General features: G+C 38.4%; 1 protein-coding gene across 1 annotated transcript in view; it reads right to left on the reverse strand.

Annotated features, from left to right (window-relative positions):
• LOC128520545 (Fc receptor-like protein 5) overlaps positions 1-23548 on the reverse strand; it is a 192135-nt gene extending 168587 nt beyond the window's left edge. Inside the window, exons 1-3 of the mRNA XM_053494830.1 lie at positions 23528-23548; positions 9039-9149; positions 837-866 (exon numbers count right to left, since the gene is read on the reverse strand). Coding sequence (XP_053350805.1) covers positions 837-866; positions 9039-9069 — 61 coding nt within the window. The 5' untranslated portion in view covers positions 9070-9149; positions 23528-23548. The remainder of the gene's footprint in view (positions 1-836; positions 867-9038; positions 9150-23527) is intronic.
• Positions 23549-26117: the final 2569 nt, after the last annotated feature.

Consider the following 26117-nt stretch of genomic DNA (forward strand, 5'->3'; position numbering starts at 1 on the left):
ATCCGGTCCTCCGAAGCGCAAAATGAACGCGAAGAAAATGCACTAGAAGAGGTTTCCTTGCGTTCGTTGGGATTCGAACGCCAAGAAAAAACTGCATGCAACGTTTTTTTGATGCAGTATAAACGGGCAGCCGGACAAACGCATGTCAGCAAAGCCCGTGTGAACACTCTCATTGACTCCTATGTGTAGAAAACACTCTCACCGGATGCTACGAACGCAAGAAAAACGCTTGATTTTAACGCCCGTGTGAACAAGGACTAAGAGACAAAAACTTCATTTATCATGCACTGTCGGCGTCACAGATAGTGCAGATAGTTTATGTTCACATACTGTACAGCTACATGAAAAAGCATAATAGGGGCACTTTAAGCTTTCAGTGTCAATAGTGAAGGAGAAAAATGCAGCACTGTGAGTGAGTGATATACTTTATATACTCTTAGTGTCAGAGAACATAGACCTATGTCAGATCAGAGCTTCATGTTCACTGGCACTAAAAGTGAAAAAATGTTATTAAAAAATAAATGAAACTATGTAACAGTGTAAATAAGTAAACTATTTATAAAAATGATAGAGAGGAAGCCAAACAAGAACATACCAGACTGGTAGTTCTATGTGTGTTTATGTATTTTTAGAATAGAAGTTGTAACTAAACCCATATGTTTTAATCTGATCTATTGATTAACATTTAATGTTAATTTCATTTAAGTGTTAAATAAACTCAAACTAGGAATGCATATATTATTACATATGAGTTTACTAATTTGGGCCATTTGTGTTAATAATCTATTAATTGATTAGTTTTATTTTAAACAGTGGAGAAAAAATACAAGAATCACCTGTGAGTATGCAGTGGAGTCCAATCAGCACTAAAAGTAGGAAGAGAAACAAAATAAATCACAGGTGAAGTAGATCACAATGATATCCAAGATGGTTTTACTGTGACCATTCCATTGTTGATTATCATGTTACAAAATATTTACTTTTTCATGTTCCTGGAAATAGTTATTTTTCAATTGCTGACATAAAAAGTGAATGAAAAAGACCATTTTTTTTTCCTCTTTAAACTTTGCTTTTGTAATCGGGGTCCTTCCATCATCAATCGTCCCAGGGCAACATTGCCCTCAAAGACCTCAATGTTCACAAAAGAAAAAAAGCAAATCAGGAGATAAGGAAGGCTTACAGTACCTTATTATAGTTTACCTTACAGATACCTTATTGACTAGATCAGAAAAATCCTGTAAAAATCCTTACAGTAAAAATCCTTACAGATACCTTATTGACTAGATCAGAGATCTAACAAAGTTGACTATAAAGCATCTAGGCTTAAGTTCAGGGTTTGTTAGGTGTACGAGTTGTCACCCATATTTTTCAAGCTTCTTCAAGATGGTCTCTGCTTCTGCCACAATGGATCTGGTCTCTGCTTCCTAACAGAAATAAATACCCTTCTCTTCCCCTGGCTCATACAGTATGGTGTACCTCAAGAAGAAAAACAAAAAGCATCCCTTGCTAGAAACTGTCAGCTTTTTGTTCCTCCTGTAGTTTGTCTCCAGGCCTCTGGAGTTCCCCTTAGCCTTAGTTCTTCCTTGAGTTTCCTTATTAGTTATTCAGATCACCTGTGTCTTGTTTCCCCCCAGTGTATTTAAGCTGTTCATTTTCGCCCCTCTGGGTTTTTAAGAGATACTACTATCAGCCGTCAAGACCTTTAATACAAATTCTTTTATAATGTTTTTTTTGTAACACATTTATTTTTTAGACGTTTGTCATGCAAATAAATATTTATATATAATAAATATTTTTATAATGAAAAATTGGACAAAACTTTTATAAAATAAACAATATAAAAGTATACATGTTGTATTAAAAAATATATATTCCTATTTTTTCATATACAACATATTAATTTTCATATTGCTTATTTTATTGTCTCATGTGTTTCTATTGTCGATGCATATCGCCTTTTAAACCAACGCACAAACGCGCAATAATCCTAGACAACTCAATCCAGCTCTACTAATCATCAACAACAGGTGTCCTTGAAGAACCGACTTAGCCACATCGTAATTAGCACGATGATCTCATTTTAGATGTGTCAGTTCACCTCGGATGTGTCAAGCGCCGTACGAAGGACGGACCCCTGTTTTAGTTTGTTCTAGTTTAGTTGGCATATGTTTTGTGGAGTTGTTTAAGATAAGTTTACATCAGTTTTTTAGTAAGTATGTTAGTTTGTCTCTTTGTTTGTGTGTCTCTTTGCTGTAGTCTGTTTAGTTCTTAGTCTGTTTTGCTACAAACATGTTTAGATACTAACCTGCATAGCTCTTAGTCTGTCTAGTCTCCTAATCTGTTTAGATCTTAGTCTGTTTAACCACTATCCAGCTTGGTTCTTAGTCTGTTTCATATCTAATCTGCTGTGTACCTAATCTGTTCGTTCCTTGGATCTTTGGCCTTCTAGTCTGTTTAGCTACCACCCAGATTAGCAGTTATTGTGCGTAACAGCTAGTAGGCTTAGTCCCTGTTATGTTTAGTCCCTTGTGTGATTAGTCCCCAAGTCTGTTTAGTCTTCCTGTCTGTGTTGTATCCCTGTATGTATGTTTAGTTCCCTGTCTGTTTTGATACTTGTCGGTTAAGTCCTAAAGCCAACTACTTTTGTTCAAGTTTTGTTTTGTTTAATAAAAAGGAGTTACTCGCTACCCTCTGCATCTATGCCCAACACCACCACAACATGACTCTGTGTCTCTAAACATTGTTGTTCCCTTTATTACAAGTATAAATACTTGTAAATCTTGATTCTTATGTTTTTTGGACCTGTAGTAAATAAAAATATAAATATTTGCCCTTTTATTTTATTATAAAAAAGGTATTTTTTCCATTATTCATGTCACCTAAGCAAAATTTAAAAGGAATAAAGGCCATTTTTTAATCTTTTACAACATAAGCAATCAGTACACTATGTTTCCAAAAGTATTTACTCAAGTTCATATGCATGCGAAGGCAGACAAGCAAATACTTTTGGCAATATAGTAAACTATGCAGGAACAAAATTTGTGTTTTATAGAAGTTTTCCAATAACCCATATCCTGAAATGTTTTATTCCATTTACACCACAGCAATATTTCAGCAGTTACAATGCTTTGCCATGCTACAATGTTTTACCATTTATAGCGATGTTTAATGTTGTGTAATGACCACAAAACACAAACACAAATTAGTTGTTAGCATTAATGGCATAGAATATATTTTAATTCATTGCAATTGGAAGTAATGTAGATTAAGAAAGATTGTCATTTGCAGTTTTCCAGTAACATTCATACATGTTTGCATCTGTTTTAATTTGCACCTCAAGTGTGAAGAACAGATGCTATTTAAAAAAAAGAACAGCTGCTTTTAGCTGTTTTTAACAGCTGTTAAAACACTTGAAGTGCAAATTAAAACACAGGCAAACATTTCTTTCCAATTGCAATGAATTTAAAGTTATTCTACGAAGAAAACACTACATAAAATTCCATAAATGTTCCATAAATGTTAATCATCTAAACACAGGAACCATCAGCACAACCATTATTATTCTGTCTGTTAAATAACATGGTTTTGTTGAATGTACATGTACAAGTCACTGTATAAAAACATGAAAAATCAACCACACATCCCTGACCAAGACTCTTCCCACTTATACTTAGTATGAGGATTGCCACATGGGAATAGGACACTAGACCTGCTATATGCTAATGTTAAAAGTGCTTACAGCGCTGCAGCCCTACCCCCTCTGAGGAGGTCAGATCACAACCTAGTCCATCTCCAGCCAATATACAAACCCCTGGTTCAAAGGAAGCCTGCTACAGAGAGAAATGCGAGAGGGTAGTCAGAAGGAGCCACTGCTGCCCTGCAGGATTGTTTTGAGGCAACAAACTGGGAAGTTCTCTGTGAACCACATAAGAGGACATTGATGGTAAGACTTCACGAAACTCCTAGCTCAAAAAACCTGGGACCTCTGTTAGAATTGTGTTCTTTGACTTCTCCACCGCCTTCAACACCATTCGACGGCAGTACTGGGGAAGTAACTATAGAACATACACATAGGCAGTCCCTTGGTTTCTTGAATTACAGTATGGACTATCTGACCTGTCATCCCCAGTATGTCCAATTACAAAACTGTGTCCCCGACACAGTAATCTGCAGCACTGGTGCTCCTCAGGGGACTGTTCTGTCTCATGCCATCTGCAGAAGTTTTCTGACAACTCTGTGGTTGTTGGATGTATCAAGGACGGAGACATCTCCAAGTACCAGTCTGTGGTGGATGACTTTGTTTTTCTGGCATACAGTAACTACCTACAACTCAACATCAAGCTGGTGGTAGACTTCAGGAGAAACGGAACCCCTCGGCTCCTTTATCTGTCCAGGGGGAGATAGTAGACATGGTCTCAGAATACAAATATCTGGGAGTTTATCTATACAACAAGCAGGTCTGGTTAGTTAACATTGGCACTGCACAGGAAAAGACAGAGCCGAATGTATTTTCTGAGAAGGCTCAGGTCATCTGCAACACCATTATTTGTATGATCTATGAATCTGTTGTGGCGAGTATCGTTATTTATCTCGTTATGATCTCGCACCGCTGCCTACAACACGGGACTCGCGTCGGGGAACATGGAACCGTACAAGGCTGCGTCATACAGCGTCCGGAAGGCGGTGAAAGAGGCGAAGCAGCGCTACGGGAGGAAACTAGAGTCACAGCTCCAACAGAGTGACTTTAGGAGCCTGTGGCAGGGACTAAGGACAATAACGGATTATAAAGCAACAACATCCGGTATGACGAACGCGAACGTGACTCTGGCAGACGAGCTGAACACTTTCTATGCTCGCTTCGAGGCTGCAGCTAAAGACGCTAGCAATGCTAATGCTAGCGGTGCTCACGGCTGCAGACAGGATGTGACTGCCAGCACCGGAAGCGCGTTCATCATCACCGAGCATGACGTGAGGAGCCTTCAAGAAAGTGAACACCAGGAAAGCAGCAGGACCAGACGGCATCTCAGGCCGTATTCTCAGAGCCTGCGCAGACCAGCTAGCACCTGTGTTCACTGAGATATTCAACATCTCTTTATCTCAGTCGGTGATCCCCACATGCTTCAAAGAGTCCATTATTGTTCCTGTCCCAAAGAAACCACATCATGCTTCTCTCAATGACTATCGCCCTGTAGCTCTCACCTTAGTAGTGATGAAGTGCTTTGAACGCCTGGTCAGGGACTTCATCATTTCTTCACTACCAGACACACTGGACCCACTACAGTTTGCATACCGTCCAAACCGTTCCACGGACGATGCAATCTCACATCTCCTCCACACATCACTTACTCACTTGGACACCAGAAGGGGGAATTATGTTAAAATGCTCTTCATCGACTACAGCTCTGCATTTAATACCATAATTCCCTCCACACTCACCACCAAGCTGAAGCACCTGGGACTCAGCTCATCCATGTGTCAGTGGATCTCCAATTTTCTGACTGGCAGACCACAGGCAGTAAGGATGGGCGGACATGTCTCAGCCTCCATCACTCTCAGCACTGGAGCCCCCCAGGGTTGTGTTCTGAGCCCCCTGCTGTACTCTCTGTACACCTCTGACTGCGTGGCCACTACCAACTCCACCACCGTCATCAAGTTTGCTGACGACACTGTCGTGGTGGGCCTGATCACCAACAGCGATGAGACGGCCTACCTGGAGGAGGTTGGAAATCTGGAGAACTGGTGCCAGAGAAACAATCTCCTCCTGAACGTCAGCAAGACAAAGGAGCTGATAGTGGACTTCAGTACAAAGCAGGTGAGGAATTACCAGACCCTCATCATCAACAGGAGCCCAGTGGAGAGAGTGGACAGCTTCAGATACCTCTGTGTTCACATCACGCAGGACCTGGCATGGTCCTTTCACATCAACACCGTGGTAAAAAAGGCCCGGCAGCGTCTGTACCACCTCAGACGCTTGAGAGACTTTAGACTGCCCTCCAAGGTGCTCAGGAATTTCTACTCCTGCACCATAGAGAGCATCCTGACGGGAAACATCACGACCTGGTTCGGGAACAGCACCATGGAGGACAGACGAGCTCTACAGAGGGTGGTGCGATCAGCTGAGCGCATCATCCGCACCGAGCTCCCTGACCTGCACTCAATCTACACCAAGCGGTGCTGGACCAAGGCCAGGAAGGTCGTGAAGGACCTCAGCCACCCCAACAATGGACTGTTCACTCTGTTGCGGTCTGGGAAGCGATTCCGCTCCCTGAGGGCCAACACAGAGAGACTGAGGAGGAGCTTCTTCCCGCAGGCGATAAGGTCTCTTAATCACACCACTATGCAAAACTAACACAATATTTTCACAATTTTCACAATCAATCAATCAATCTTAATACAATCATGGACACTATGGACAACTCCACGCACATCACATTTACACTACATGTTTACGTTTACATTCTGGACCATTGCACAAAGACACTTGAATAACCATTGCACAAAGTCACTTTTTCTATGCATATTTGCACACCATTATAGTTCTACTTGTACAGTATATTTCTATTTTCAGTTTCTATTTTTAGTTCTATTTTTTCTAGTTACATTTTATTTTATTTTTTCTATTTACATTTTCTATCATATTTCTTTTATTGATATTTATTACTTATTATAAGCTTTAATTCTCTTTTTAAGGTCACCTGCGGTCGTGTAAGCATTTCACTACATTTCGTACTGTGTATGACTGTGTATGTGACAAATAAAATTTGATTTTGATTTGAATTTATTTATGCTGTGGTCTGTTGGGGCTAAAACATGGAACTGGAAAGGGTCATTAAAAGGGCCAGATCTATGCTAGGCATGGAACTGGACATTGTTGATGTAGTGGCCAGCAGGACGTTTATGTCCAAAGACACCTCAGAAAAAAAACACGAATGCTTTTTACATTAAATCAGAGCAAACTCTTTCTGTTTTTGATCAATAAATATTAACATATTTTTTGCATTTGTTAAATGTCAGAATCGAGTGAGGGAGAATGTTCGTGCGTTTTTTTTTTTTTTTTCATCACTTTCATCGAAGTCAGAAGTATACACACACTTCCTTAGTATTTGGTAGAATTGCCCACTTGGACCAAACTTTTCCGGTATCTTTCCGCAAGCTTTCTACAATAGTTTGCTGGAATTTTTACCCTCTCCTCTTGACAGAACTGGTGTAACTCAGGTTTGTAGGCCTTCCTGCTAGCTCTCGCCTTTTCGGTGCCGCCCACAAATTTTCTATGGGATTGAGATTAGGGATTTGTGATGGCCATGCCAATACCTTTACTTTGTTTTCCTTAAGCCACCTTTTGACTAATCTGGATGTATGCTTGAAATAATTTTCCATTTGGAAGACTCATTTGCGCTCAATCTTTAACTTCCTGGCTGATATCTTCAGATATTGCTTCAATAAATCCACATAATTTTATGAGTTATTACTTATGAGTTATTAAAGCTCTGCAAATAATGCATGATCTTGGGTTCCTTTAAATGTGCATTCCTTTATATGTTCATTTGAATATCAAGGTCCCAGAGCCTGGAAAAAGAGGAGAGGAACAGAATCCAAGTTGCTTGAGGTCCAGTGTAAAATTTGCACAGTCACTGGTTGTTTATAGATTCATGATCTACTGGTGTTTCAGATCCGAGGTCAGCACAGCCGTCTATGAGGAAGTTTTAGATTACTTCATGCTTCCCTCTACAGGCCAGTTTTATGGAGATCCTGATTTAACTTTCCAGCAGGACGAAGGACCTGCCCACTCTGCCAAAAGTTTAAATACCTAGATTAGTGACCATTGTATCCCTGTGCTTGATTGGCCAGCAAACTCACCCGACCTAAACCCCATAGAGAATCTAAAGGTTATTGTGAAGAGGGGGATGTGAGACACCAGATCCACCAGCACAGATGAGCTGAAGGCTGCTATCAGAGCAACCTGGTTTTCCATAAAACCTCAGCCTCAGCCACAGACTGATCACCTTCATGCCACACTGCATTGCTGCAGTAATTCATGCAAAGGTTGCCCAGAGCAAGTTTCAAGTGCTGTACATGGTCATATTTTTTAGTAGTCCAACATTTCTATTATTTTTTTTATTCATTTTAAGTAATATACTAATTTTCTGAGATACTGGATTTTGGGGTTTCATTATCTGTAAGCTAATGGAGTTTCACTACTTAAATTGATTTACTGAAATAAATCAACTTTTTGATAATACTGTATTCTAATTTATTAAGATGTTAGTTAGTTGTATGTTAGTTGTGTATGTTAGTTACTAAAATAGATTTATTCAAAACAGCATCTTCTATGATCCCATGTTTAATTAAATTCAACTTTATATTTTAGTGTTTTTACAATAGTCATTGTTACAAAGCAGCTTTACAGAATCAAAGGAAAATTATTGAAATATGCATAAAACATGTGAGAAAATGTTTATGAATCAAAACAATCAGAATGTTAAGTAGAAGGCAGAGTCTCTATAAATGTAAATAATTTTATTTAAAAACTAGTTTAGTTTAGTTTATTTCCTGTCTGCTTGGCACAGTCTCCTATCACATGCTGTGACTTTAGTTAAGTGCAAAGTGCTAACATCTGCAGTATATCTACTAGAGCAAATTCATTCACTTTAAAGATGTTAGAGTAGAGAAGGTATCACCATAAAATTGGTCAAATATATATTACGTATGAACTATAAAATGTAAAATCCTAAATAAATACCAAATAGCATCAAATAACTTATTTTTAATGAATGTTTTGGACTGGTGTGAGAGACCAGCATGCAACTGTTGATTTAATATTAGTAAAATTAAATTAAATTAGTCATGAAATACATTGTGTGGAAAGTAACCACAAAAAGCAGAATGTCACTCTAAATTCAGTAACCTAAACTAACAACAAATTATAATTATAATAATAATAACGACACTGAACCTGGTATCAGGACTTTCAGCCTGTTAATTATTACATTAATTCAACACCAATTACTGTAATGAAGACAAACAGAACATTTACTTACAGAGCATCACACAGAGTGGACAAAACTCCATCCTGTCCTACTGAAGACTGACTGAATTAGAAGTGTCTGTGTTAAAGCCCCTGAACCTTTCGGTTTAAAAGATATATCACACTATTGAGTGATAGAGAGAGAGAGAGAGAGAGAGAGAGAGAGAGAGATGCATACATTTAGGTGTTATTAGAATTTATTCCAAGCAGCAAAAGAAAAAGAAAAATCATCACTTATAAATGTCTATTATGTGAATGATATCCACAGCACAAATGCAAGTCAACAAATAAATAGCTTCAGGAGAAGTGGTTTAACATTCTGGGATGTCAGAATCCTGAATCAGAAATTAGTCGGCTTTAATACAACTAAATGAGTTCATACTTACAAGAAATGTACTCCAAGTATAATGTGCTTTAACAAAGTACCACTGCTACCAGTCGACTGTGACATTAGTTAAGTGGTGTGAATTAGTTAATTGGTGTGTAGATTTTTGCCTTATCAATCAATCAGTCAATCAAACAGTTAATTAATCAATCGATCAAACCCATAATTGTAAGAATTTGTTGTAAACCTACAGTGGATTTAATAGTGTTAAATATTCTTCTCTTCCAGGTAAATTAGCAGTATCTGTGGTCAGTTCAAACATCAATCCCTTTACAAGGTTAGTCACTATTCATTAATATAGACTAATATTTCTCTTTTAAAATCAGCTTTTTACTAAGAAAACTGTTATATGTATAAAGCTGTATATATATATATATATATATATATATATATATATATATATATATATATATAACACCTTTGTTTCTGCTTAGATTTTTCATGAGATGGACTTAAAGATCTAAAATTCATTCCAAATACACAATATTACTATTTCTCTCAAACATTGTTCACAAATCAGTCTAAATGTGTGATAGTGAGCACTTCTGCTTTGCTGAGATAATCCATCCCACCTCACAGGTGTGCCACATCAAGATGCTGATCTGACATCATGAGTAGTGCACAGGTGTACCTTATACTGCCCACAATAAAAGGCCACCCTGGAATGTGCAGTTTTGTCTCACAGCAAAATGGGACAGCAGGAATGTCAACCAGATCTGTTGCTCGTGCATTAAATGTTCATTTCTCCACCATAAGCCGTCTCCAAAGGCGTTTCAGAGAATATGGCAGTACATCCACTCAATCGGCGACCGGCACTAGGACCCGGAAGTAAAGCGGTCGCAAATCAGGGTTCATCATCGCTTTTGGGTTCATCATCCACGCTACATTGGGCTAATCGCTAAAGCTAAGTCATCTGGTCGCCTAGGTTAGTTCATCCTGACATAAACAAACTTTAGTGGGAAAACAAAGGACCCCTCTGATGCCTGGAGTCACACATGCAACCATTAACCCTGACCGACAACATTGTAAATTGGAAAGGCATTAAAAGGAATTCAATTTTACAGCCTCAATCTGAGCTGGAAGGGAACAACAGCCCAACACTGACTTCCTGCCTAACCCCAGTACACTCTCCCGCTTCTCCCTCCTCGTGCTTCTCAGACAAAAAAAAACATGCTATATGAATAGTCTTCGGAACAATGGTCTAAAGTGTGCTAAAGTACAATCATATATCTATACTTGTATCATACACTCCATGTCTTCATTATTCGTTGGATGTACTCCCCATAACCTAGGAAGTGTAATCAATGTCTATAACCACTTTCTCTATGTAAGAGTAGTAGAGTGGTAATGAGTGTGCAAAATAGGGCATATTTGATATTGGATGAAAGCTTGTTTAATTCAGAGAACGTTGGTATGAATACAAAGTTGATGTTATAAACATGATTCAGGTTAAGACGCTTTATTATTGAAACTTGACAAATTATCGAAATTTCCTCAGGAATGTTCCCCTATGCGACAGGCCACACATTAGGCTAACGTATGCACGAAACATGAACCATGCGGGACGGGGCTCAGTCGCACAACATTGGGGATCTGATTGGGGATATTTGCCGTGGGACGGACCAATTCTGCGGGGTCAAAACCACAAGGCCCGAACAGGTCCGCTAGCTTTTGAGATCTTTAGCCTTCACGCCATGGACACCTTGTGGCTTTGTGACTCCCCCAGGATCATCAGAGCTCACGGAGCTCTCTGAGCTCACGCTCTTCACCATCTTCAACATCAGCTACAATAACAAAGCGATAGAGTCGTCCATTCTCAAAGCAAACTTTCATGAACTTCGTGCCAGAACCGTGCAACGAGACTCGCCACGAAAACTCTTCCAGAGAATTCCAAAGCATCCAGGGCTACCCTGAAAGACATCATCCAACCACTAGGCCGCCAGCCAATCAGCCATGCCGTGATTCACTTACGATGAAAGTGAACATGGAGAAAAACTCTCACGTAATGCAAGTAACCAAACAAAGCTTCAGACCTTCAGAAAGCAGTAAAGTTAAATTTAAGGCTCTGCTTTTGTGACTTTCTCACTTGTAAAGTGTCTCAGAACTCCATTTAACTCTCCCCGCCGAACTGTTTGTATGTACTGTATATATGTACGTATGTGTATGTGTGTGTGTGTGTTTGTGTGTGTGTGTGTCTAACTAGCATAGTTTCATGTATAGTAGAGTGCACCATAAATTGTTTTTGTTTTTTATAGCAGCTTGTTTTTTTTGTTTTTTTTTTAATAAAGAACTATTGTGTATTTTGAAGTTTAAATATTTGCCCGGATCTTACAGTACATTACCTAGCTCATAACTGACATAATCCTAGGTGTTGTATATTTATCGTTGGCCACGGGATAAGAAAAACTAGGTAAAAAACATTCAATTGTACTACACACTGGACAGATAGATGATTAAGTGTATGCTCTAAATTATAAATCAGTTTAATAAAATCAGCTTGAATCATTAAAGATTTGATTCACCCCAAAAGAGCTGAAACCCTTACAAAGACTATGGTCACATTTCAAGCCACATTGTTTGGATTTTTTTGGTCAGATTATATTGCATGTTATGACAGTTCACTTTAATTATTACAAGTAACTTTTATCTGACTTTAATGTGGATGCGTCTGTCCTCTAAAACAACATGTGCACATTGGTACATCTTTGTTCACACCATCTGGGGTAAAACATGTCATATTTGCTCAACCACCCATTTATTTCGACACTGGATGTAATTTTAGAAATAATATGCTTGGGATTTTGCTCTGGAGGATAAGGCAAGAGGTTAATAAGCTGCATGTGTTGAGGTCAATAAGATTGAAAAAATGCCAGATGCCTTGATTTAGTTGTTTTAGAAGCTGTAGCTAGCACTGCTATAAAATCCCTTTTGCTGGCTGATAACGTTTGCCTATGCACAGTGGAAAAAAAGTTTCATAATGTCCAGTCTGACCATTTTCATTTAATTACTGACTATATGTGTTACCGATAACCACATATAAAAGTAACTCAGATCCAATCTAAAAACAAAAATCTAATTTGTGAATTCACACAGCACTAAAAAAAATCTGATTTGTCACGTTCGGATAAAAAAATGTGAGTCACTTTAGACTGGTAATGTGCACATAGCCTAAAAGAGGTTTTATTTGCATACTTTGTAGTGTATTCCCTTGTGGTACTACCTAGCTTTCTCATTAAGGTTGTTTAAAATTGATGAAAAAATATCTTCTTTAACTTTACTAATCAGTTCATAACATAGTCAAGTTTATTCATTTAAAAATGTTAGTTTTCATAATGGTGTATTAATTAGGAGGTAAAAACGCATAAGGCTTAGGACAACAAAAGGAATACAAAGCTAAGCAGCATTTTAAGCAGATCACACACTATGCACTAATGGTGGAATTTTTGTGTCACAGGACTGACCATACTGCAGAACTATTAGACTAGTGATCCAGATGTGGTTGATAATGACAATAAACACAACATTGGCCCACTGCAATATTTTGGTACACACACACACACACACTCACACTAGGTTGGCGGCCTCTTCTTCTGCCGCGCACTAAAACCGAGCTGGGCATTGTAACACGCCCCCATGGACTTCAAAGGAGAGTGAGTGGAATTCTGCCCTTTAATCGCTGCAAGGAGGATAGCAGCGAGATCACTGCTGGAGCTCTCGCGGCTCTCTTACTCTCACGCGGAGCTGGATTTCGATGCCCTGCTGCCGAGGAGAAAGTCCCACAGAAGAGCTGTGAGGGGCCGGTCCCCTAAGTCAGTACGAGTGACTGGCATAGGAGCTGCTGCCAACGTGGACTCACTCTCTCACTCTGTCTGCCGCCATCACTCACCAGCCTGTGCCCACGTGCCAGCGGGGCACTGCCCACTGGACCTGCATGTGCACACATTTCCTTTTCTTTTTCCCTTTCTCCATTTTTTTAACTCTTTCCATCCCTAATTTCATAAATAAAATTACCCATTTTCCGTAAGACCTCGTGTCCGTATTTTGTGGTGCTGCCCATGCATCAAACCTGTTACACACACACACACACACACAGATCAGTTACATTTTTTAGTGACAGGATCATGTGCATCCAAGGCCCAAAGGTATACCTGTCTGGTTCAATTCCATAGAAAAGCCAATGCAGTACAACCCACCAAAAAAAGGCAATGTTTGCGATGAAAGAAAAAACACCACAGAAACAAAGTGTACTACAGTCCACCACACATGTGACCTGACACAAAGACACAACCTCCATCTGCTGCCAATCAATTGGTATCAGACACAACAGCACATCCCAAGGGGATTTATGGAGTCATGGAGTCAAGGGGCCAGAGCATAAAGAGAACCTACACAACACTGGGCATAATGTTTTGTGTTATGGCTGGTCTGTGTGTGTGTTTGTGTGTGTGTGTGTGTGTGAAATGAAGGAAAATGCTAAATGGGTTTAAATTTTTTCTTACAAATAAATAGGCATGCATTTTTATTCAGCCTCCCCGAGAAAGTATTTTGTAGAACCGCATTGTGCTACAATGCAGTTTTTAAAAGAGTTTCTCTATATCAGTTTTACCAAAAATTTTTACCCTTTTTTTGTTGCAAAATAGCTTAAACTCAAAGTCAGATTGGAAGGAAAGTATTAATGAACAGCAATTTTCAAGTCTTTTTAGGGGGGGTTATCACTAACTTTGTGTTAGTCTCTTACATATCCTAATATCTAATAAAATACATGGAAGAGATTAAATGCATGGAAAGGTTCAAGGGTTATAAATACTTTTGCAAGGCATTGTATGTATATATTGCACTCCAACAAAGTGCAATAACTGATTGGTAATGTGACGAATCATCATTCACTTTTCCCTTCCAACAGAGCAGTTTCACTCTGTACAGTTCTTATATAATATATATCTTATATAAAATGCTATAGCCAAAGAAGAACAAAAGACATGCCATGCATTACTGACTTTTTCTGTGTGTGTGTGTGTGTGTGTGTGTGTGTGCATATATACAGATCTGGCCTTTAAAAACGCACGTTTTCGGAAAAGGGATCCCACGACTTGCCGCGAGTGCGCGCGGCAAGCTGTGAAAATGCCCTTCAATACCTGTAGGGGGCAGTCGTGTTTCAGTCTAAAGTATTGTGTGTCTACTGAAGCCGAAAAATGTTATGTCTCTTAGGCGCCCATTGACGGCAAGCGACAGAGCTCATAAACGTGTCAAGCTCAAACTGATATGTATTTATTCTTCATTTTCATTCAGAATTATTATTATTATTAGTAGTAGTTCTCCAAATTTATTATTATTATTATTATTGTAACGCACCCGCGCGTGTGCAAAAGGACTACAAAGATGTATGATGTTAGCCTATATTTATGCGCTTTAAACACAGACAGGTACTGGTGGCTCATTGGTAGGTGAGAGACCCGGGTTCGATTCCCAGCCAGTGCTCAAAATTCCGGTGCTATTTGCTAAAATGCCACGATATAGCCATTACATTATCAAGTTATGCTTCAGTACTAAATGCATGTTTGCAATTGAGAATTTTTTTTCTTAAGCTATGAAACACATTAGCACTCACCTCACAGTTGCTGTAATTTAATGATTATCATAAGCAAAAAGTGTAAAACAAAGGATTCACATTTATTACATTTTCACCCAGAGCGGGATTCGAACCAGGGTCTGGACGATTTTATAGGATATACGGATATTATACGGATATTATTTAAGCAACGCCACACCACGTGGAAAGCGGCAAAAATGCTTCAATTTCATTGGCTGTCACTGAGTGTCAGCTATTCACGACTAGCGGAACGCAGAATCCCCGGGCTTTGACTGCGCTTTCTCCATTCGTTATTACAGGGGCGGACTGGGACCCAAAAGCGTCCCTGGACTTCCTGGCCCACAGCAGCCCACACCATAATACATTGGCTCATTAATGTAGAGATACATTTTTAACACCAGTTACTAGTATAAAAATATAACACAATACAGAAATCAATGCAATTTGAAGTATCACTGAACATATATTGGGTCAAAGAAACGAAAAAAAGAACATCAAGACAAACAACATATAAATCTATGAAGACAATATTTTAAAAGGAATGGCAATAAAACTGAACAGGTAAGCTGAAATAAAATCAGTAGCAGCAGTAGCTCACGCTAGTAAACTAGTTACTTATTTTAATTATTAGGGTAGTCAATATTAACACGAAATAATGCTGAGAAACATTATTTCAATTAATATTGACCACCATCATAATAACTAGCACAAGTTAGTGCTGCTACTAATTTTATTCTGTTTGATTGCCATTCTTTTTACTTGGCTCTGGTAGATCAGGGGAGACGTGTTGGTCATCATCAGCATGTATTATGATGTGGGATGTGGTGCGCTGCTGGATCGCTGCATCGAGAAAGGATCAATATCTAAAAATTTAAAGATGCCCACGTGTGTGGACAAAGAATACAAAAGTGTATAATCTTTAATAAAGTTAATCTAATACAATATTGTTTCCAATGCTGAAGCAAACATGATTTAGTTTTAGTCTATTCATTGAATACAACGCGACAGCGCGCTCCGAGGTAAAGCGCAACCACAGTTACTGTAACCCCCATCTCACCTTTACAACAGGTGTAAAGTCATCAAACTGGTTTCGCTGCTGGGGGAATTCACAGAATTGGGGGTTTTAAAACAAATTAACAAGACCGAGCAGACTTCAGACAGGGGGTTTGGTTGGTTAGAAGTGGCGCTGACGGGGGGCGGGAGGGAGTCTCGCCCGGGGAGCAATTCAGTGTAGAACCGCCACTGCCTATTTTCCACCACATCACGTACTTCCCTGATCTCGGACTAAACTCCGCGCTTTGCTTTTATAATGTGGAGCAAGCCCGAGATCATATTAACGTAGCATTCATCATTCAAAGTTATTCATATCAGTGTATAGTAAGTGTGATTTGAAAAGTGCTATAACTCCACCTGCTACAGTTTCAGCCCAGTGGAACAATCTGACTACATGTGAAGTGCCATGAAAAAGTATTTGCCCCTTCCTATTTTTTTTCTTTTCATATTTGTCACACTTGTATAGGTGGAATTTCACCTAAACACTTTAGGTGAGAACGTATAGGTTAATATGTATAGGTGAGAACAGCTGATTCACACTTGGGGAGAGTGAATAATTTGCATTTGAATGTTGGCTGGCATTGTAAGCACACGCAGTGACACTAAAAGAACAATAGGATTAATAGGAATAGGAGGCACTAAAGAGGAGGATTTTAATTTAGACTATAAAAAATTAACCTGCGTCTATTTTTAGGCGTGCCAGCTGCCACTTTTTAGTCTTATAATGCCCACATGACACGCTGGTACAGAGCTGGACATAGCTCATCCATGCCAATGATCCCGGGTTTGCACCCTGCGCTATAAAATACGAGTACGACGGCCATCCGCGGACAGCAGCTCCTGCCTCCGTCCGCTCGCGCTGGCTCTTCTTTGAACTCCCTGGGCCGCGTTCCATTTGCCCCGTTTGCATGCCGCACTTCCGCGTTGTGTGCGCGCGTCTCACTCACACCGCGTAGTAAAATCCACTGTAAACCAACAAACCCCGACGGGGAGGCTAGTGAGCGAGGAGCGATATTGATTTGGGCGCACGCCGTGACAGGCTGAAAAAAAACTATTGTCCTCAAAAATGTAACAGATGAGGACTCTGATTAATGTGCAAAAACTATATAATAAAACTATATAAGACTACATGCCTTTATAAGACTCAACTTTTATTTAAGCGCACTCACAATAACGAAAAAACGTGATTTTATAAATGTTTGAAAGCAAATAAGCTGCGCTGTTCTGTATTGTTTTTGGTGAACTTGAGCGCGTCAGAAAATGAACGCAAATGTTTTTTTAAATGGTCAGAGTCAGTCTGCTTGCTGTTTTCCCGACGCGTTCATAATCATGAGTCTACTTCTGCCGGTCGCTCTGGAAAACTTCATGCATGCGGCTGAGCGCTAATTAAAACTATGGAGTAAATTAAAGAGGAGAATCACGATGCCGAATCGAAGTCCTGAGCCCAAACCTCATTTAAATTAAATTAACAAATACTATAAGTAAAAAAAAAACAATAGCCAACAAGAGCGCCGGGAGATTTCCTGAAGCTCCGAAATCACTGGGGCATTTTTTCTAAATAGATGCTATTGTTAATAACTGATGGAGGTTTGGGGCTGTATACACACACATTTATGAGGGGTTTAAAACGAATTAGTCCGAGCAGACCTACATGAGGGGTGAGAAGTGAGTAACTGCGCGCGCTGTCGCGGTGTATATACTGTACAACACACGTTTATCAACCTACATAAAAACGCTGCCTTTAAAAAACGCTTTATAAAAACGCTGCCTTTTGTAAAGTGAAAGTACTTTACAAAAGACAAACTGCTTTAGTTCAGTCATGAATTCACAATCACATCACATTCCAGCTATTATTTCCAGCCGTGGTTAAATAATGTATGAAATAATTATTAAATGCTGGACACAAACAGCAAATATGATGCTTATTATAAAATGCCCGAAGAAGCTTGTGGTCATAAAATAATATTTACTTAATAATATAATATATATATAGTTCATTCATGTCTTCTGATGATGTCGACACATTTTTTACGTTTTAAATAAGATATGTTGGCATATTCACGAATCAGGACATTCGCATAGTTAAGACTATCAGATAGCCTACTATCTGGAAATTAAATTAATTTCAACACCATGTAAACCGAGACATTGCCATGTCTTTCACTGTTTTGTCCCTGTTAAAACATTACAAAAAATATATAAGAAACTTATTAGGAATTTTAAAGCACGAATTTGGGCATCTCATTTCATCATTATGAAAATAATATGAAGCACATATACACGCATTTATCATGAAAGATCTGTTGTAAAGCAAAATAAAATTCATGTTTGCTTCAGCATTGGGAACAATATTGTTTTAGACTAAGTAATTATACACAATTCTTCGTTGTACAGTACTTGGTCCGGCGTTTAAATAAAGTCCTTCCATGCGCCATCTGGCGGATATTCAGTGAAGCACAACTTATTTATTTAAATTCCCGAATGTTGCTTACGGCAAGTTGCGGCGCGCCACGCGCTAAATTGAGGCATCCCGCGGGAAAACACGCGCAGTCTTAAAGGCCACATCTGTAGTTCTTTGTGTAAAGCGGATCTATAAACTGAGTAAAAGAGTGCTTAAGACAAAATAATTAACAAACTCAACATCAAGGCCTGTGTTATAACGTATATCTTATATATCATATACACAAAACTGAGCCACTTGACTTAATCAGCTATTTATTGAAAAGAAGGAGTTTATGTATATAAAATCACTTGTTAATATGGAGTGGATGAGTCACATAAGCACAAAAAGTGACTGATGAAGTATAATAAAGGGTGGGGAGGATTGTTGTTGTGAGAAAATAATTCAACCACAGGGTGGTGTGTTGTGGCCCAGTGAGAAGTGGATTTACTGGTAAAGTTGATTATTTTCAAATAAAAGCATGTCCTGAGATGCTTTACTCCTCCTATAACACAACAGGGTATTAATAATTACAATGCTTTATAAAACAACACGCCATACGTTGCACCATCTATAGTACATGGATGTTTTAAGCTGTGTGAAAGCCACAAGGCACAACCCACAAATGAGTTGTTGTCTCTAATGTAGTCCTTTCATTTCAACAACATATTTTACACTTAAGTTCACACGTCATGTTACTGAGAAACAGCAAAAGACAATCTCCCTTAATCAACACTCCACTACAAACTGTATGTATATATTGCACTCCAACAAATGCAATAACTGAACGGTTATGTGATAAACAATCATTGACTTTTCACTTCCAGCTAAGCAGTTTCACTCCATACAGGTGGAGGTGCAGGTTTGAAATTTTACATAACATGGCTAAACACCCTGTGCAGTACATTAAAACAGGCACTCACTTAGGGTAGTAGTAGTGCTCAATATGTCATTGCCTAAATTACTACAACAATGGCCAGGAATGTTTACAAAAAACAGTTAGTAAATTCAAGTTGGATAAATTGTACTATAAGTTGCAGCAAACCTGGGACATTTTAGCACAATATAGTGGACAACAACAGGAACTCTGTACAAACTCTCTCTCTCTCTCTCTCTCTCTCTCTTTTCTTCTACTTCCTCTTTCAGACACTCTGTTGTGAGACTCCCAGAATAGACGTTATAAAAAAAAATATTTAAGCCTTTGTAAAAACTGCATGTTCCTTCCCCCCTTTATACTAGATCTTTTTTATTTTTTTTTTACAACCTATATGTGATATGGAAACATAAATCAATAAACAACTCGTTCTGACTTGTATGGACTGTTCACTCTGTTGCGGTCTGGGAAGCGATTCCGCTCTCTGAGGGCCAATACAGAGAGACTAAGAAGGAGCTTCTTACCGCAGGCGATAAGGTCTCTCAACCACACCACTATGCAGAACTAACACAATCTTTTCACAATCAATCAATCAATCTTTATACATCTATGGACACTATGGACAATTCCACGCACATCTACCTTCACATCTACACTACATGTTTAGGTTTACATTCTGGACCATTGCACAAAGACACTTTAATAACCTTTGCACAAAGTCACTTTTTCTATGCATATTTGCACACCATTATAGTTCTATTTGTACAGTATATTTCTATTTTTAGTTTCTATTTTTAGTTCTATTTTTCCTAGGTAAATTTTATTTTTATTTTTTCTATTTAAATTTTCTATCGTATTTCTTTTATTCATATTTATTACTATTATAAGCTTTAATTCTCTTTTTAAGGTCACTGCCGGTCGTGTAAGCATTTCACTACATTTCGTACTGTGTATGACTGTGTATGTGACAAATAAAATTTGAATTTGAATTTTCTGATATTTGTTTCTTCAATGTTGAATGCAACCAATACATGCAATAATCTCCTTTGGGCTACTAGGTTACTAACTCCAGACACAGTTGGAAAGGTGATTTTTTTCAATATGTTTGTGTCTGTGTTGTTTGAGTTAGTCCAACTACTAAAGAAACAAATTTTAAGTTGTTGTTTAAAGATAGTGAAAGACTCAGCTGTAGAGACATCTGGGGAATTCATTCCACAACCTACTGTAGGTGCCAGAACAGAAAAGTGTCTGGATAAATGGACCAAGGCCAGGAAGATCGTGAAGGACCTCAGCCATCCCAACAATGGACTGTTCTCTCTGTTGAGGTCTGGGAAGCGATTCCGCTCCCTGAAGGCCAACACAGAGAGACTGAGGAGGAGCTTCTTCCCGCAGGCGATAAGGTCTCTCAATCACACCACCACACAGAAGTAGTATCTTTTTTTTTAACATTGACACTGACTGGACAATCATGGACACATTCATGCAATACATATTTACATATCTGACCATTGCACATGACACTTTCTCAAGCCACTTTTCATGCATGTTTGCACAGCTATTGCCACTTTATTTCTATACTTTGTAATATTTTTATTATGCCCTTACTTGTACAGTTTATTTTACTAGTTAAATTTTCTTTCATATTTCTTTTTATTAATATTTATTCCCTATATATAGTTTTATTTTCTTTTAAGGTCACTGGCGGTCGTAAAAGCATTTTACTGCATATCGTACTGTGTATGACTATGTATGTAACAAATAAAATTTGAATTTAAATGTCTTCCTTAATCCTTGAGGGATGGTGGGACCAGGCGAATCGTGCTGGAGGATTGGAGGAATCCTGTCAGATAGCCAAGTCCCAAAAGACCCAGTCTTATTACAACAACTGTTTAAAGAAGTGCATAAATGTGTAAAATGCTATAGCCAAAGAAAAATAAAAGACATGCCATGCATTACTGACTGATAGCTTTTTCTGTGTGTGTGTGTGTGTGTGTGTGTGTGTGTGTATATGCATTTATAATAGTTCTTTGTGTAAAGCGGATCTACACACTGAGTAAAGAGAAGATAAAATAATTAATAAACTCAAAATATCAATGCATGTGTTATAACATATACAGTATCTTTACAAAACTTGTCTTAATCAGCTATTTATTGAAAAGAAGGAGTTTCACTTGTTACTATGCAGTGGATGAGTCACATAAGCTCTAAAAGAAGGTAGAAAAACGTGACTGATGTCGTATAATAAAGGGTGGGGAGGATTGCTGTTGTGAAAAAATAATTCAACCACAGGGTGGTGTTGTGGCCCAGTGAGAAGAGGATTTACTGGTAAAATACTAATGTTGATTATTTTCCAAAAAGAGGATGTCCTGAGATGCTTTTTTCCTCTTATAACATAACAGGATGCCACTAATTACAATAAAACAACATGCCATACTTTGTGATAGTGATGTTTTAAGCTGTGTGAAAGCCACAAGGCACAACCCACAAATGAGTTGTTGTCACTAATGTAGTCCATCTTTTTCAACAACATATTTTACACTTCACACGTCATGTTACTGAGAAACAGCAAAAGACAATAACCCTTAATCTACACTTCATTACAAATCTAATGCCATAAAGGCACCATGATGGAAATAATTAATTACATAAACTCTTGCTTTGTCCTGTAAATGATGCTATTGGCATAACTGCTGTTATAGAAAAAAAGCAACACTTTCTTAGCCGTCAGAATCAAGGAATCAACAGCATGGTAATAGACCACTAATGGTTAGTTAATACACTTTATATTTTATACTACTCTCAAACAGATTTATTTACAGCAGCATCTGCTCTGATCCTATGATAAACAGTGCAGAGTCATGTCTTAACATACAATGTCTTATTTAAAAGCTCATTCACTTGATTTGCCATCTGGTTGCGATAGTCTTCTGTTACCCTTAAAATTACAAAATACTATACACAAAACAATAAAACTATTATTATAAAAACAGGGTTTGTTTTACAGTCTGAACTTAAGGTACATGCAGAGCTAAAGTTGTGTAAAGAAGTTCTACCAATTGTGTGTCTGTCTTAAAGTAATTTCAAATATTATATGCTCAAATAATAAAACAATGAGCAGAAAATATTTAAATGTTGTCCTGTTGTTGAAAACAGTGTGTATGAACAGTTGCATGGGGTAAGAAGGGGCTGGTGAAGTGATGCACCCATTATGCCAGGTGCCTATCCTGGGATATGATCTGGAGTTGCTTCTGTTGTTTAGGTCTAGACTCAGCAATATTATAAAAGAGTGGTTTCAGTGGTTCAGAGAGCATGAGACATCTTTTTCATGAACGTGGCCCTGTGTGGTCGGCTTGGGATGAGTGTGGTGACCTGGGATTCCATTTGACCAAGATTACATTATCTAAAATAGTTTTCCATTAGTTTATATACAAGCAGACATTTCGCTTTCTGTAAGTATACTGTATATCATCTGTGAGGCGAGTATACACAGAGTTTCGGTTTATTTTCTGACGCGCTTAAGTTAAAGAATAACAAGACAGAATTTAGCTCACACAAGTTTGCTTTGTCTCTCGCTTTCAGCCTCTCATTTCGGATTTGTTCGCCTCGCTCTTTGATCTTTCGGTTTTCGACTAACGTTTGTGGATTTAACGCCTCGCTCTTTGATTTCCCGGTTACCGATCTAACGCTTCCGCTTTTGACTAGCGCGCACGTTTTGCTATTTGGCTCTGATGCCACGCTGACTGATTCCCCGGTGTTTGACCCTCGCTTCCGCATTCCGACCACACTTCCGTCTAACGTCGCGATCCGCATCTGCGCTTGGACTCACCTCGTTCTGCTCCGTTCCGTGACACCAACAGCGCCGAGTTCATGATTGTAGTTCGTGTTGTTGGTGTCACGGAACGAAGCAGAACGAGGTGAATCAAGCATCAAGCATCAGCATGCAGCTCCCTATTTAATAAAATTATTGTTCTTAAACATAATTATACAGAAATGAAACATACCACAATGACAAAATGCACTGCTCACTCTAAATTTTGCATCCTGAACCATATTTGAACGAAATAATCACACAACCTGATGTCAGGACTCTCACCCTCTCAAATAAAAACTTAATTCACAGCAATCCCTGTAATACAAACACACACAGAACATTTACTCACAGAGTGGACGCACCGCCATCCTGTCCTATTCATAACTCACGGAATGAGGAGGGTCAGTGTTAAAACCTCAACACTTCCTGTCTTTATAAAGACCAGTCACACTTCAGAGTGCATGCAAGAGAGAGAGATTGTATGTGTTGTATTTTTATTTTATTTTATTTTTTTGGACCAGCATGTTAGAAGTCAGGGAACAATGTTCTTTGTGTTTTTTTTTGGAAACAATTCAATTAAATTCAATACAACCAAAAAGCCAAAGAGCATCCCTGAATGCACAAGATGTAGAGCCTTTAAGCAGGTGGGTCAGTCTACAGAGACTCTCCTGTCAGTAAAGAACGGGATACTTTTTTGCTCAGCAAAATTGGACAATAGAATATTGAAAAAAACATTGTCTAAAAAGCCTCAATTTTCGCTGCAAAATTCGTATGGTATGATCTGATCTGATTTTGGCTTAAACAACATGAAAGCATGGATCAATCCTGCCTTGTATCAATGGTTCAGGATGGTGGTGGAGGTATAATCGTGTGTGTGTGTGTGGGGGGGGGGGGGGGGGGGGTATTTTCTTGGCACACTTTGGGACCAATTAAGTACCAGTTAAGTATTGTTTAAATGCCACAGCCTACCCGATATTATTTCTGACCATGTTCATCCCTTTATGACCACAGGAGAATGTTGGATGTCACAAAGCTAAAATCATCTCAAGCTGTTTTTTTTTTTTTGGACAATACTATTAGTTTATTTCACTTTGTGTGGGCATGTTATTCACAAGTTCTGACGCGCATCTTTCTTGTTACACATTGTTACTCACGACTCCAGACGTCTGTTGATTTCTTTGTCTTTTGTTTTATTTTTAACATTAAAGTTCAACAGTTGTTACAGTTTCTTGCATAAATCCACTGTGGTCACGACAAGTCGTTTGCTGTGTTCTGTAGCTTACCGTCTTGAATTATCGTTACAACAACTTATTTGTTATATCTTTTAGCTTACTGTATTATGATCAAAAGCTTGTGTTCTCCACATCTTTCCGTATCCTTCCGTGTCTTAACGACACTAACAACTAACATGCGTGATAGACATGCAGCTACACAACTGTGGGATAATGTCACAGAACAACTTATAAATTGATGTCACAATACAACTTACGAGTATAATACTAAAGGCTTAACTAATAAACTTAATGCTTGATGCTTAACTAATGAAATAAAATAAACACAACAATGAATCACAAAAATGAGATAAGGCTCTTACACACTTTATTCAAATGCTCTCCACAGTCTCCTGATCTCAAGGCAATAAAGCTCCTCTGGGATGTGGTGAAAAACCTTGGTCGTGCATGGATGTGCAGCCAACACATTTGCAGTGTGTGATGCTATTATCTCAATATGGACTTGTAAGAAATGTGTCCAGCGCCTTGTGGAATCTACTGTATGCCATGATGAATTAAAACAGTTCTAAAGGGAGTCCAACCCAACACTAGCAATTTAAACATGAAGTCACCAGTGAGTATGTGTATACAGTACATAGTTTCTCATAACACAGCCAGAGTCTGCCTTGTACTCCATTACCCACAACACATCACAGCCTACAAAAATGGCCACCATCAACTACAATTCCCAACAGTGCACTATTTAGTCACATTCACAAACCTTTCTAACCAGTCCTAATCTGCATAAACAGACTCTAAACTCATGCTTGTTGCAAAGTATTTGTTTAGGAGCTCATCAAGCCTTAGCTTTTCTCTCCATATTTTGGATCTTTGATCTTACTAGTAGTGAATCTTACCAGTTGTGCTTATTACGTAGCCACAGATGATAACTAAATTTAGTATTTAGCAATTATGAGCAACTTAAGATCTGGGAAAAAGTTTAGGCTTTAAAATACACAACCAGGACAACAGTTCTTTATAAAAAAATTAAAAAAAAGAATTTATTTGACTAATGTCTGATACATTAAACTACGCTACTTAAACACACACATGCATACACATTTAAACAGTTCAAGGGCGAAAGTTAAATGGAGATTTCTAGTATTGTTTACTAGACCCGAGAAAGTGACTAGGGCAGAGCCTTGGGTTTAATCTTATGGTTTAGTTTTGTAGCGAGCTCCAATTTAAGCAAGGTATGAAGCTTTGTTTGTTTACTTGTGTTGCGGTCTTCCTCTTTGATTCACCTTCAGTGGTAGGGAATCACGGTATTGCTGATTAGCTGGTGCTTTGGTTGGTTGCTTGGTTGCTGACTTCCCCTTTTGTGCATACATTATTCTGTCATTTGGCTGTCATGTGGGATTCATCATATTGGAGTTTTTTATTACCTTTTATAAAGTAAGTTTGCATGAGCTCTGTTCATGCTTCTAATTATTAACATACACAAATGTTCTTTGAATAAAACAAGCTTTCGATTGATATCACACATCCCATATCTTGCACACTCATTCATAACTTTACTGTATCTATCTAAAATGTGTTTATAAATGCTGATTACATATTTAAAGTTATGCAGAATAATCAAACATAAACACAGGAATAAACATGCTAAATAAATGTATGTATACAGTATAAGTTTTGCCCTACCGGTATGCTTTAAAGATTGTCCGA

Source organism: Clarias gariepinus, chromosome 1 (assembly GCF_024256425.1).
Source record: "Clarias gariepinus isolate MV-2021 ecotype Netherlands chromosome 1, CGAR_prim_01v2, whole genome shotgun sequence".
Lineage (NCBI taxonomy): Eukaryota > Metazoa > Chordata > Actinopteri > Siluriformes > Clariidae > Clarias > Clarias gariepinus.